General features: G+C 40.9%; 1 protein-coding gene across 10 annotated transcripts in view; it reads left to right on the top strand.

The window, feature by feature from the left end:
- Positions 1-14,472, top strand: part of PPIP5K1 (diphosphoinositol pentakisphosphate kinase 1) — a 273,000-nt gene that overhangs the window by 234,150 nt on the left and 24,378 nt on the right. For 4 of the 10 annotated variants that reach the window (XM_073568589.1, XM_073568591.1, XM_073568590.1 and 1 more), the window contains one exon: positions 14,156-14,335. The exons of the other annotated variants lie outside the window; for them this stretch is intronic. In XM_073568589.1, the coding sequence (XP_073424690.1) occupies positions 14,156-14,335 (180 nt within the window). The remainder of the gene's footprint in view (positions 1-14,155; positions 14,336-14,472) is intronic. 10 annotated transcript variants of the gene reach the window in all.

The following is a 14,472-nucleotide window of genomic DNA, read 5'->3' as shown; positions in this document are numbered from 1 at the left end:
GGTTCCATGTTTGGAAAGCAGATTGGATTCTGGACCGTGAAGAAGGCGGGTTCTACCGCTGAAACGCGTAGTCCTATCTGCACAACTTTCCTGCGTTATTGCTGTTTTGAACTGCTTGGACCATTGCATTTTAATGGATTTATGAATAAAAAGAAAAAATTTTTTAACAGCATCCTGGATTGCTCACGTTATTGCTGGACTTTGCTTTGTCGTTGTTTATATATATATATATATATATATATATATATATGTTGTATAAATGTTTGCATTACTGTAAAACATATTGAGATGAAGAATATTACACAATGAAGCTAAAAGTAAGCGACACCAAGTTACTATTTGTACCTGTTGAACATCTTATCCCAAAACAGTTGACCTTAACATAGACCTTGTTATTCCCCAGCCCTATACCAATATGCATATAAGCCAAGCTTCAGTCTATTGTATTCAGTTGAGAATTTTTTTTGTTGGGAGTTAATAACCATTAGGCCAGTCTCGGACAGGTGTATTTCGTGTTCTGTATACGGAACACAATAGCCGTACTGACCATAAGGCCAGGGTCATACTTAACAAACTAACTTATAAAAAATTGGTCTGAGTCTCCGTGCCGAGAGTCGCAGGAGTGTAATGCGAGTGCAATCCGATTTCTCACACCTAGCATCCGATTTACATCCGAATGCAGTGCGATTTTACATGAGCATATATATATATTAAAAGCCGGCAAATCATCTTCCGCGTACAGTATAATCACAGAGTGACAAGTTAGAATAGATATATACACATAGAGTAGATGTGTATATATTTATGTCAGTGACATATATATATATATATATATATGTGTATGTATGTATTTATATTGCATAGAAAGATAGAAGAAAAGCCGGTAATTCATCTGCCGTGTTCTGTAGGAGCCGACAGGATAGAAGAGATGGATTATATACAGTAAATACAAATAGAATAGGTAGATATATAGATGTCAAGTGACAAATACAATTAGTACAGTGTGTGCAAACTACTGTACATGTATTTAATAAAAGACTTTCTGAAAAAAAATGGCGTGGGTTCCCGCGCAATTTTCGTAATCAGCAGAGGGAAAGCCAATGACTGGGGGAAGATGTAATACCCATGGAGCTTCTCAGGCTATTAATATCAGCTCACAACTGTATACTTAGCCTTTACTGGCTTTTAAAATGGGGGACCCCCAAAAAAATGACGTGGGGTCCCCCTATAATTAATAACCAGCAAAGGCTATGTAGACAGCTGCGTGCTGATATTAATAGCCTATAAGGGGCAATGGATACTGCCCCCCGGCTAAAAACCTCAGCTCTCAGCCGCCCCAGAAAAGTCGTATCTTTAAGAAGCGCCAATTCTGGCATTTAGCCCTGCTCTTCCCACTTGCTCTGTAGCGGCAGGTGGGATAATAGTTGGGGGGTTGATGTCACCTTTGTATTGTCTGTTGAAATCAAGCCCTAGATTAGTAATGGAGAGGCGTCAATAAGGAGCCCCAATTACTAACCCCATAGTCACATCGTAAGAAAACACATACACCAAGAAAATAGTCCTTTAGTTGAAAGAAAGACACAGACTCCTTTAATAATCTCAAACCATACATACGACCTCGCCTATTTCCACCGAAGCCCTCGATCTCCTGTAATAAAACTAAAATGTAAAAAATAATATACCATACGTGTCTGTTGTTCTATCCCACACCGTAATCCATGTCTGGGGGAGATTAGTTTTCAACCTGGACGGTGCCAAGATGCGACCGTCTAGGCTCACAACCACTGGTGAATGAGATGCTGCAATCGCAGCCTCAGTGATGTCAACTGCCGTGCCCTCTGGACCGTGGGAAAATGCCTGTGATGATGTCACCGTAGTTCAAGCTCAGGGTCTTCACAGCAGATCACCGTGCTGTGAAGACACTGAGCTAAAAACCTTGTGATAAATCAATGACATATTTTAAGGGAATCTATCTGTTAATGTGTATTAACATACCTGATAACACCTGTCCATTGTGTGTCTGCACAGAGCATGAACACCTGCTCTCTGCTTTGACATAATTTCTGTTGGCTGAATTAAAGAAAATGTCACCAGATTTCACAATGAAAAGTGCATACTTATTAACTAGCTCTATTAGGCCTGATACTTATATTAATAATTCATAATAATTCATGTCAGAATGACAATATAATCCTGCTATTAAATAAACATTTGAGTTCGGCTGGAGTTGGACTTAAAAAACCGCTCATTTTAATATCAGACCAGTCAACATTTAAAAAAGGAATATATACCCATTCTGACGTGGATTTTCGAAGTAAGTACACCATCTTTCTCAGATCTATTTAACATGGATGCTGTTTGTATTGTGAAATCTGATGACCGATCCCCATTTTAGGGCAGTTGTACCAGTTTTAAAACAAAGAATAATATTTTATGGTATGCAAAAAGGGCACAAAAAAGAAGGCAGCACTCCCCACTAGAGTATCAACTTTTACTAGTTCAAAAAGGCCAAAAGGATTAATATTAGCAAATTATTTTATTGTGATGTTTATGTCTACGTTGGTCTGGGGGACTGAGCTGTTTTCGTCTTCAATATTTCATGAATGTTACTATTAAAATTTTCTTTAGAGGAATGGATAAGGCTTTTTACAGTATTTTTGGTGACACCCAAATATGGCTAAGCTCAGACTTTGATTCCAGGTGCTGTGGGACATGTTAGGTGACTGTTTTGTAGAGCAAGGAGTTGAGTGGATTGGGAACTATAGAAACTAGAATGTCACCGGCCTAGCCACTGCAGGTCATCCAGTTTTGACCAGAATTATCCGCCTACATAGCTTTGTGCTGCTTTGATGTGAATTTTTAGGCACGCCACAAGAAACTGCTCATTCTGAAAGATTAAAGAAATGCTATTTCAATATTCTCTTCAGGCTATAAACTTCTATTGATACGAAAGCTATTGGATTTCAAGAACAACAAGGTTAAAAGAGATAATGCTTTATTTTTAACATACAGTAGCTGGTTATTTTGTATTCTGAAAACCTCCATACTATATTGGTTGAAACCATTTCGTTTCTGCAGTCCCTGTATAGACATAATTGCAGGGTCTGCGCTTAAAAACAACTGCAGTAGACTAATACAGTCTCCAGGAAAAGAGAGAATACAGCCCTATCCCTACAAACCAGTAGAGATGAGGAAGAAGAATGCAAAGTCATGTGTGTGTAAAGTGTACTCTTATTACCATTGGTAAGCCTCCTGCAGTACAGTACAGCACTCAAGTCTCTGATAATAATGACTGGTTATTGTACCCCAGCCTGTGCATCAAAGTTTACAAGTTAGCAGTGGCTACTGTGATATATGTATATTATATTTCGAGAGTTTTTATATGTATTACCAAATTAAAAACACCCATATATTCTGATGATTAATTCCCCTTAAATAGTTCAATTCTTATTTCATACATTAATAGTACAAATGATAAGAAACTTTGTAATACATCTTTTTAGAAGGAATTTGTGACCAAATGTTTTGCTGTGTAATCATAGAATCGTAGAGTTGGAAGGGACCTCCTGGGCCATCAGGTCCAACCCCCTGCTCAAAGCAGGATTCGCTAAATCATCCCAGTCAGATGTCTGTCCAGCCTCTGTTTAAAGACTTCCATTGAAGGAGAACTCACACTTCTCGTGGCAGCCTGTTCCACTCATTGATCCAGCAACCTTTCCTCATAAGACAGGGTTTGCAGACCGGTCACCATTCTGGTCTCTCTTTTCTGAACTTGCTCCAGTTTGTTGATGTCTTTTTTAAAATGTGGGGCCCCTAACTGGACACAATATTCCAGATGAGGTCTGACCAAAGAGGAGTAGAGGGAAATAATGACTTCACGTGATCTAGACTGTATGCTTCTGTTAATACATCCTAGAATTGCTTTTGCCTTTTTTGCTGCTGCATCACACTGTTGACTCATATTCAGTCTGTGATCTATTAGTATACCCAAGTCTTTTTCACATGTGCTGTTGCTTAACCCTATTCCTCCCATTCTGTATATGCTTTTTTCATTTTTATTACCCAGATGTAGTACTTTGCATTTTTCCCTGTTAAAAACCATTCTGTTAGTTGCTGCCCACTTCTCCAGTTTATTTATATTTTTTTGAATCCTCTCTCTCTCTAGTATTAGCTATCCCTCCTAGCTTTGTGTCATCAGCAAATTTAATCAGTTTACCCTCAATTCCATCATCTAAATCGTTGATAAAGATGTTGAACAATACAGGGCCCAGGACAGAGCCCTGTGGTACCCCACTTGAGACATTCTTCCAACTGGATGTGCAGCCATTTACGACCACTCTTTGGGTCCGATCACTAAGCCAGTTATGAATCCACCTAACAGTTGCCTTGTCCATTCCATACTTAGTCATTTTTTCAATAAGGATTGTATGAGATACTTTGTCAAATGCTTTGCTGAAGTCAAGATATACTATATCTACAGCATTTCCTTGATCCACCCAATCAGTGATTACGTCATAGAAGGAAATTAAGTTAGTCTGACATGACTTATTAGTTACAAACCCATGCTTCTTATCCAGGTACTGACATACATGTTGTTTAATAATTTGTTCAAAGATCTTTCCTGGTATAGAAGTCAGACTCACCGGCCTATAGTTGCCTGGGTCCACCTTCTTCCCCTTTTTGAAGATAGGAACAACATTTGCTCTTCTCCAGTCTTCTGGGACTTCTCCTGTTCTCCAAGAATTTTCAAAGATTATGGAGAGGGGTTCAAAAATTTCTTCTGCTATCTCCTTCATTACTCTGGGGTGTAATTCATCTGGACCTGGAGACTTGAATTCATTTAGGTTAGCTAAGTGTTTCCTCACTATCTTTCTGTTTATAGATATCCTGGATTCTTCTATTCCCTTAATAGGACAGTGAAGAACAGTTGATGTTACATTTCCTTTCTGAGAGAAAACAGATGCAAAATAGGAATTTAAAAGTTCGGCCTTCTCAACATCCTGTCTTACCATTTCATAATTTTCATCCTGTAAAAATCCTATAGCATCTTTGACTTTTCTTTTACTTTTGACATATCCCCAAAATCCTTTATTATTGCTTTTGACATCTCTTGCAAGCCTCAATTCATTGTCAGCTTTAGCTAATCTGATTTGTGCCCTGCAGGTTCTGCAGACAGCATTATATTCTTCTTTTAGATATGCCTCCCTCTTTCCATTTTATAAACATTTTTTCTTCCTTTTTAGCATGTGCTTAAGTTCTGTGTTCATCCATCCTGGTTTCCTTAAATGCTTCCTATTCTTCCCTCTTTTCGGAATTGTTAACAATTGGGCTTTGAGAATTTCATTTTTCAAGATTTCCCATCCTTCCTGGACATTTTTGTCTTTAAGGATATCCAGCCATTGGATCCCTCCAATTCTCTTTCTGAATCCCTTAAAATCTGCCTTTCTGAAATCTAACCTTGACGTCTGAGTCTTCACAGGTTTTCCTCCTCTAGTTATCCAAAATTCTAAAATAGCATGGTCCGCTACCTCCTAGGGTCCCAGCCACTTTTACCTCCTCAACCATTTCCTCCCTGTTTATAAGGATTAGATCCAAGGTAGCAGTTCCCCTTGTTTTCTCCCTTACCTTTTGGAAGATAAAGTTGTCAGCAAGAGAGGATAAGAATTTCCTTGACCTGTTAGTTTTGCCTGAGAGAGATTCCCAACAAATGTCTGGATAGTTGAAATCTCCCATGACAACTATGTCATATTTTTTGGAGAACTTGGCCATTCGATGCATCTGAGAACAAAATAATGTAGTGGAAGAGACCCTGATTCCAGAGATATGATATGTCACTTACTAGGCTCAGTTTTGCTGTTTATATACAATTAGTATTTTATCATCAGGAGATATCACTACAGGACAACTGGCCTTGTGCCTCCTAGTCCAGCCCCACCCACACCACTGATTTGTAGCTCTCTGTCACTATACAATGTACACAGAAAGCTGTGGTGTGGTCGGGTTATACACAGCTCAACAACTGAGCTCTGCTCGATCTGCACAGAGAAAACTAATTATATCAAAATTGCTGCATCCCATAAACTAAATGATACATCCCTGGAATCAGGATATATGTCCCTACCGTAAGCTGCACACAGATTACATTGCAAATCCTGCTGACTGATTCCATTTTAAAGAAATCTGCATTTTCAGTGAATACAGATATTCATGTTTCTGAGCTAGGGGATCACAGTTAATGCTCATAAAACTCTGTTGTAAAGCCCCTGTCACACAGAGCGATCTCGCTAGCGAGATCGCTGCAGAGTCACAAGTTTTGTGACACAACAGCAATCTCACCAGCGAGATCGCTGTGTGTGACACTTACCAGCGACCGTCCCCCCCTGCCAGGTATCGCTGATCGTCCTGGAATGTCCAGGACATTTTTTGGATCGCTGGTCTCCCGCTGGCCAGCACGCATCAGCGAGCTGGCTCCGGTAACTAAGGTACACATCGGGTTTCTAAGCGGTGTGCGCCGCTTAGAAACCCGATGTGTAGCTTGGTTACCAGCTCCCTGCACCAGTGCACTGGTAACTAAGGTACACAGTGGGTAACTAAGGGACGTGCGTCGCTTGTTACCCGCGTGTCGCTGGTGCTGATTGCTGGTGAAGCTGCCTGTTTGGCAGCTCACCAGCGATCATGTAGCGACACACCAGCGATCCTGACAAGGTCATATCATTGTTGGGATTGCTGGTGCGTCGCTATGTGTGACGGGGCCCTTAGGGGAGGGAAAAGGAGATAAGAGTTAGAAGCAAACAGACATTCTGCTACATGTTCTAAAACGACAGTTAAGGTACTGTCACACTTAGCGATGTACCAGCGATCCCGACCAGCGATATGACGCGGTCAGGATCGCTGGTACATCGTTAAGTGGTCGCTAGTGAGCTGCCACACAGGCAGATCTCACCAGCGACATCGCTGGAGACAGGGATCACTACTTACCTGTCACACCAGGCGATCCTGCGTCCTCCCGCCCGGCTCCACGCGTCGCTCGTCTTCACAGCAGGAAGCGCCGCAGGAAGCGGACGACGAGAAACAGTCCTGGACGTTCTCGCGCGATCAGCGATAACCAGCGGGAGCGGGTCGTAGGTATGTATCAGACACAGCGATATCGCTAGCAATATCGCTATAACGTCACAAGTTATAGCGATATCGCTTAGTGTGACATGCCCTTTTACACAATAAGCAAAAATAAGAGTGGGCTTTTGGAATTCCTTGTATCATATTATGGAATGATTAGTATTTCTAAATAGCAGATACTTGATTCTAAGTAAAAATTACTATCTTTCTTCAACACCTTTACAATACAGGTATTAAAGGGGGTCTTTGGGCTCAGAAATTATTAAAGCATTGTAAAGCCTATCAGAAATGAGGAAACTTTATAATTTACTTGCTGTTAAAATTCTGCTCTGTTCCTGAGCGATCACATGTAGTGGTTAACCAAAATGCATTACTTCTCGCTACAGTTCATTCAAATCACAGAGATTTCCTCTCTGTGTCTCTTTGAACCACTCTGTAGCTCTGCAGTGCGCTGTGAAGGGTGATGTCATCTGGAGCATGGTCATGCCTTTGATTCTTTGCCAAGTGAGGTTAGGGAGAGTAAAATTGCAGGCTCTAAACAGAACAAGTAATCTAAGAGGGCATGGTGCTGGGACTCATTGTTCCTCTACTGTATACTAAGCCTGTATAGTGCCAATGTCCACACATACTAGGTGAAGCAGTGGGAGTGATAGGAAGAAGAAATTATGCATGCAGCAGTTTGTCCTGCTTGAGACTAAATATAAGTTTCTAGATGGTGCTTTGTGAGTGTAGTGGGCAGGCACTAAGGATGGATTGTTTTGAGCAGTGGGACAGATAGAGCTCTGCTTCTTGGGAAATGTAGTCTAGAGGTACAGCGGAAGAGCAGACAAGAATTTCAGAATGATGAGCAATACCAAACAACAAGGATGGCTGGGGTGGAGCTAAATAATTAAGTAAAGATAATAGAGGTGGGGATTTATTACTGGAACAGATGTGCATTTTTTTTTTGTTTGTCCCTGGAAAACAAATTTTAACATCCACAATTTTTTTGTTCACTTGAAAAAAAATTAAAAACTCTACTGCTTGCAATCATACACATTTTCTCCTAGGGAAAATGTTTTGCTAAATTAGGTGTCGTAATTACAGTGCTGTGCAAATTAATTGGGACAAAGCATTTTTTTTAAGTAAAATCGTAAGTTGGTTTCCAATCGGTGATTCAAACCAGTTTTAACTGCTTTGAACAGGTGTGAGTGCCTGTTCAAAGCAGTCAAAACTGGTTTGACTCACTCACTGGTAACCAGCTTACAATTTTACTTAAAAAAAAAAAAAAATGCTTTGTCCCAAATAATTTGCACAGCACTGTAGTATGAAAGTTTCAGTAATCCCTGTTTTTCACACTACTTTATCTATAGTAAGGCAAGTAATGTTAATGAGATTAATTCTGGTGTCAGGCCAAAAAGTAGGAAACAGCCATTTCATGTGCTTTTTTGAAAAAGTCTCACAAGTGGGTTTAGAATATTTTATCCTTATATTTGCCACTTAAGTATTTATTTTAATTTCCACCAAGTACTTTGACCTTGCTACTGTATGTCATTTTTGAATGACCAAAAATGTTGAGATACGATGTGATGCAATCTTATCTGTAACATGATGCACAATAATTCTTCATCTTTATTTCTAACAAGCCTGCAGTTGTCAACTAAATATCATTAGCTGCTCATCTGCCATCACATTCTCATTCATGCCTTTGTGTTACCAGTCTTTCATGAGAAAAATGTAATTCAGTTCCTGATATAACAACTCATTTCAAACTTCAACATGTAACTTTTTTTGTATGCTTATTCTATTATAGATATACTTTATTAAATAAAATATATTCCTTTTATATCAAATTAAAATTTAAGGGAAGACTTGACTTGAGTGGAGAGTCGATAGACATGACTATGCATCTCTCCTTTAAAATTAGTTCTGGACATTGGTGGTAGTCCTAAATTCTGGACTCCACTAATGCTAATAATGTCTTAACTGGCTGCTGTCATTGAATGGATTTATGAGCAAAATTACTTACACAAAATGTTTCTATCATGTAATTTAAATATACCACCAATGAAAATAAACATAAAAAGAACACTTTTTATGGAAAAAAAAATCTTTAAAGCTTAGTCATTTGTTCATCTTAGGCCATTAGCAGAGCGGAAGGTTGCTGCTGGGTGGTAGACAGAGATGAGGGAGTAAATGTAGGGTGGTGCTGAACCGTGGAGTGCTTTGTGGGTGAGAGTGATAAGTTTATGTTCAACTCTGAAGCGGATGAGCAACCAGTGCAATGACTGGCACAGGGTAGAGGCATCCGTGTAGTGGTTGGAAAGTAATATGATCCTGGCTGCTGCTCTCAGGACGTGTTGAAAAGGAGAGGGTTTAGGAAGAGGGAGATCAATTAGTAGAGAGTTGCAATAGTCCAGAGGAGAATGAATAAGGGCCCCGTCACACATAGCGACGCACCAGCGATCCCGACAATGATATGACCTTGTCAGGAGCGCTGGTGTGTCGCTACATGATCGCTGGTGAGCTGCTAAACAGGCAGCTTCACCAGCGATCAGCACCAGCGACACGCGGGTAACAAGCGGCGCACGTCACTTAGTTACCCACTGTGTACCTTAGTTACCAGCGCGCTGGTGCAGGGAGCTGGTAACCAAGGTACACATCGGGTTTCTAAGCGTCGTGCAGCACTTAGAAACCCGATGTGTGCCTTGGTTACCAGCTCCCTGCACCAGCGCGCTGGTAACTAAGGTACACATCAGGTTTCTAAGCGCTGCGGTTTCTAAGCGCTGCATAGGTAGGTTAGTGGAGGGAGGAAACATAAATAGTTCAGTTTTTGATAGGTTCATGTTAGAGACGATGGACAATCACCGGTATTTTGTTGTATTGCAGAAGTGATGTGAGAAGACGATGTGTATAATTGGGTGTCATCAGCATAGAGATGGTACTGAAAACCAAATCTACTGATAGTTTGTCCACTAAGTGCAATATATAAAGAGAATAGGGGGTCTAGGACTGATCCTTGAAAAACCCCGACAGTAAGGGGAAGAGGAAGAGTAGCCAGCAAAAGATAGTTAAGGAGCCATCAGAGAGTTACAAGGAGTTCCAGGAGAGAGTAATATCCTTGAGGCCGATAGAGCGGAGCATACTAAGCATAATGAGGAGGAGCTGGTAATTCACAGTGTCAAATGCTGCAGAGAGATCCATGAGAATCGGCAGGGAGTAGTGATTAGATTTAAATGTTAATAAATTATTAGAGACTTTAATAAGGGCAGTTTCATTAGAGTGTAAAGCCCACGTCACACACAGCGATCTCGCTAGCAAGATCGCTGCTGAGTCACAAGTTTTGTGACGCAACAGCGATCTCACCAGCGAGATCGCTGTGTGTGACAATTATTAGCGACCGGCCCCAGTATCGCTGATCGTGCCCGAATGGCCTGGAGATTTTTTTGATCGTTGGTCTCCCCCGCTGGCCAGCACGTATCGCTGCGTTTGGCAGGCGGGAGACCAGCGATCAGCGAGCTGGAGCCTGGTAACCAAGGTAAACATCGGGTTTCTAAGCGCTGTGCAATGTGTACGTACGTAAGATACCAGCGCGCTGGTGCAGGGAGCTGGTAACCATGGTAAACAGCGGGTTTCTAAGCGCCATGCGGCGCTTAGAAACCCGCTGTTTACCTTGGTTACCAACTCCCTGCACCAGCGCGCTGGTATCTTAACGTACACTGCGGGTAACTAAGCGACGTGCGTCGCTTGTTACTTGCGTGTCGCTGTCCTGATCACGGCTGAGATCTGCCTGTTTGGCAGCTCACCAGCAATCATGTAGCGACACACCAGCGATCCTGACAAGTTGATATCTTTGTCTGGATCGCTGGTGAGTCGCTATGTGTGACGGGGCCCTAAGAAGCGAAAACCAGATTGCAAATGGTCAAGAAGAGAGTTATCTGAGAGATAGCGGACAAGACGGGAGTGGACCAAGTGTTCGAGAAGTTTAGAGATGAAGGGAAGATTAGAGACAGGTCTGTAGTTTGCAACACAGTTCTGTTCGAAGGATGTTTTTTTAAGTAATGGTTGTATGCTGGCATGTGTAAATGAGGAGGGAAAGATACCAGATGAGAGAGATTAAATTATTTTAGTTAGGTGAGTGGTAACAGCCAGGGAAAGGGACTGGATGACATGTGAGGGAATAGGGTTACTGCTGAAGGTAGTAGAGTGAGAAGATGCAAGGAGCCTGTTTATTTTTCTTCTGTGACTGATTCAAAGACTGAAAGTGAGCTTGATGCAGTGCGGGAGTGAGGATAATGCATTAATAATAGGGGATTGGGAAAAAATTTACTGTTGGATATGCTCAATTTTTTCTTTGAAATAATTGGCCAGAATGTCAAAATTGAGGTTGATGGTGGGGACCTGCACTCTTGGATTGAGGACATGAACATGTCTTGAATAGAACATGACTGCTGTAGCCAATCAGTGGTCAGGGGACACTGGCCAGTGTACAGACAAGCAGTAGCGTGTATTAAGTGAGTGTTTTTATTTTAGGACCACATTTGACCCATTTTTCAATTAAAAAGTGTGCAGCTTGCAAATGAATGAAGATACAAGAGAGTGTAAAGTACTAATTTTGTTATTCTAGGATAGACATTTGAATTGTGTTCTCATGTGCTTATTCTAAGATATTTTTAAGTGGATCATTGGAGGTATATGCTAAAGGCTTTACATTGTAAATTTTGTCAAATAGAATCTGACCTATTATTCCAAAATATTTGCTTGTTGTGATATACAGTCGGGGGGGAAAAGTATTTAGTCAGCTACTAATTGTGCAAGTTCTCCCACTTAAAAAGACGAGAGAGGCCTGTAATTGACATCATAGGTAGGCCACAACTATGAGAGTCAAAATGAGAAAACAAATCCAGAAAATCACCTTGTCTGATTTGGCAAGATTTATTTCAATGTCAGTAAGGCTATGTGCACACGCTGCGGATGCTCAGCAGTTTCTGCTGCGTTGTACAGTACCATTAAAATCAATGAAAAACAAAAAACGCTGTTCACATGCTGCGGATTTTTCCGCGGTTTCTAATCCGCAGCATGTCAATTCTTTGTGCGGATTCGCAGCTGTTTTACACCTGCTCCATTGTGCAGGTGTCAAACTGCAGGGCAAAGCCGCAGATAAACCGCAGGTCTTTTGACCTGCGGATTTACCTGCAGATTTTGCAAAATCCGTGCGGAAAAATCCACAGCACAATCCGCAACGTGTGCACACGGCCTTACAGGCCTCTCTCATCTTTTTAAGTGGTAACGTTTGCACAATTGGTGGCTGACTAAATACTTTTTTCCCCACTGTAAGGGTGTGTGCACACACTGCGGATTCTGCAGCGGATTTGGCCCTGCGGATCCGCAGCAGTTCCGCAGACATTGTACAGTACAATGTTAGCCAATGGGATTTCAAATCCACAGTGCACATGCTGCAGATTTTTCCGCACGGATTTGCTGCGGTTTTAAATCTGCAGCATGTCAATTCTTTCTGCGGATTCTGCAGCGGTTTGACACCTGTTCCATTGTCCAGGTGTCAATCCACAGGGGAAAACCGCTGGCAAATCCACAGGAAAACCGCATGTCACTTTACCTGCGGTTTTACTTGCAAATCCGCGCGGAAAAATCTGCAGGTGAATCCGCAGTGTGTGCACTCACCCTAAAAAGGAAGAAATAGATTAGTCAAGAGTAACTGAGCTGTGTAGAGCAATAGCATTGCTAAGATAAATTACATTTGTTAACTGGTTTGTATTATGCTAGAAATAAAAAATAAAAAAAAGATAGATTGTCTCTTTTGTACACTTTCATATGACCAATATTAACTTTAACCTGGAAACAGTAGGTTGCAGCAGTAACATTAAACTTTGCATTTTAGCACCATGCTTCATAGAAAATTAATTTCTTTCGTTTTACTTTTAATCCTGATTAACAATTGTGTCAATAGCAATTGTTGTAATTTATATCAGGAATTTAAAAAAATAGTCTTTAAAAGCTATACATCAAGTATTTGGCGTTATTTTTATGTATGGTATTGTCACCTTGAAAACAATATCTTTAGATTCTTTTAAAGTGTTAAATATATACAGCTTACTAAAAAAAACTTGTATTTACGAAGGTGCCCCAAACTCACAGAATCTACGTTGGTCCCAGTTCCCAGCAGCTCTGTTTTCAGCCTTGGCATATAAACAGTGTTGAGTTTGAAGGTAATTGGCTCATTGACAAATTTTAATACCTAAGCCAACTCCCTTCTGTGGCCATGCTTTGGCTTTGAAAATGAGCAAGTTGGTTATCTCCCTTTACAACCAGCATTGTCAGATCAGGGATCGGCACTGACATCTGCAGATCAGGAAACCGTTCCGATTACAAGTATAAGTTGTATACATTTTTATTTTAAATATATATAAAGACATTTTTCAAGTGGACAGCCTTTTTACTTTGATTCAAGACTAAATAAGAGAAATAATGTTTTTTACTTTTTGTTTTTTATACGTAAACGTCCCTGGTGGCAGCTATAATGGAGGTGCTTTTTCTCCCACCTATAGTTTCCAGGAACACAGGAACAAATGGAGTACATTTATTCATATTTTTCCAGTTCTAAATGTATCGAAAATGAGTAAACACAAGATTGGGTGTGTGGATTGTTGTGTACAATATTTAGGTCGTATCTCTGATATTGACATCGTTTACTAATTGGCAGCTACAGCTCCAGGTTAAATAATGACTCATTGCCATGATCAGAATAGATTTGCTTTGCTGTTTTTGCTTTCCTTATATCCCAAAATTTATGAAACTGAGAAATTAGAAATGGCAAGTTAGGTAATCTGAATAGTGTTTAGTTTTCTCAAGAAGTTGCATGAGTTTTGAATATTTTTATTCTTTTAGCATGGAATGCAAAGATCTTCCACCTAAGGCTGTACACATTTCCAGATGCCTCGTCACATGTTTATTTTGCTTTTCTTTTTGACCCTTCTTTCCATCTTGCCATCCTCACGCTTCTTTTTTTCCTTGTCGCTTGTTGTGGGCCACTTTTCTCTAGAATGCCTGGAAGACCACGAGGTCGCCCAGCTGCTTCGTCACTTTTCCTCTGAATACCCTCAGTCTCGGAACATCTGTCTGGATGGGGCCATGGCCCAACACCTGCACCAATGCTACTACCATCTCCGTCTCTTCAAGAACTGGCTGATATCGGGCCAGGACGATTTGGAGTGCCTCTACGGTACTGCACGCTTGCCGCTGTGCCTTCATCTATGGGGGCAAAGACCGTTCTGCTGTCTGCTTTATGGAATGCAAAGTGCACTGAGAAATATTCAGATGCCTGTACCACAAAGCAAGCATATAAATGTCTGTCTGGTC

Source organism: Dendrobates tinctorius, unplaced genomic scaffold (genome assembly GCF_039654945.1).
Source record: "Dendrobates tinctorius isolate UK_male_01 unplaced genomic scaffold, ASM3965494v1 ptg000022l, whole genome shotgun sequence".
NCBI classification, from domain to species: Eukaryota; Metazoa; Chordata; class Amphibia; order Anura; family Dendrobatidae; genus Dendrobates; species Dendrobates tinctorius.
This window is presented reverse-complemented; position numbering and strand designations above follow the sequence as displayed.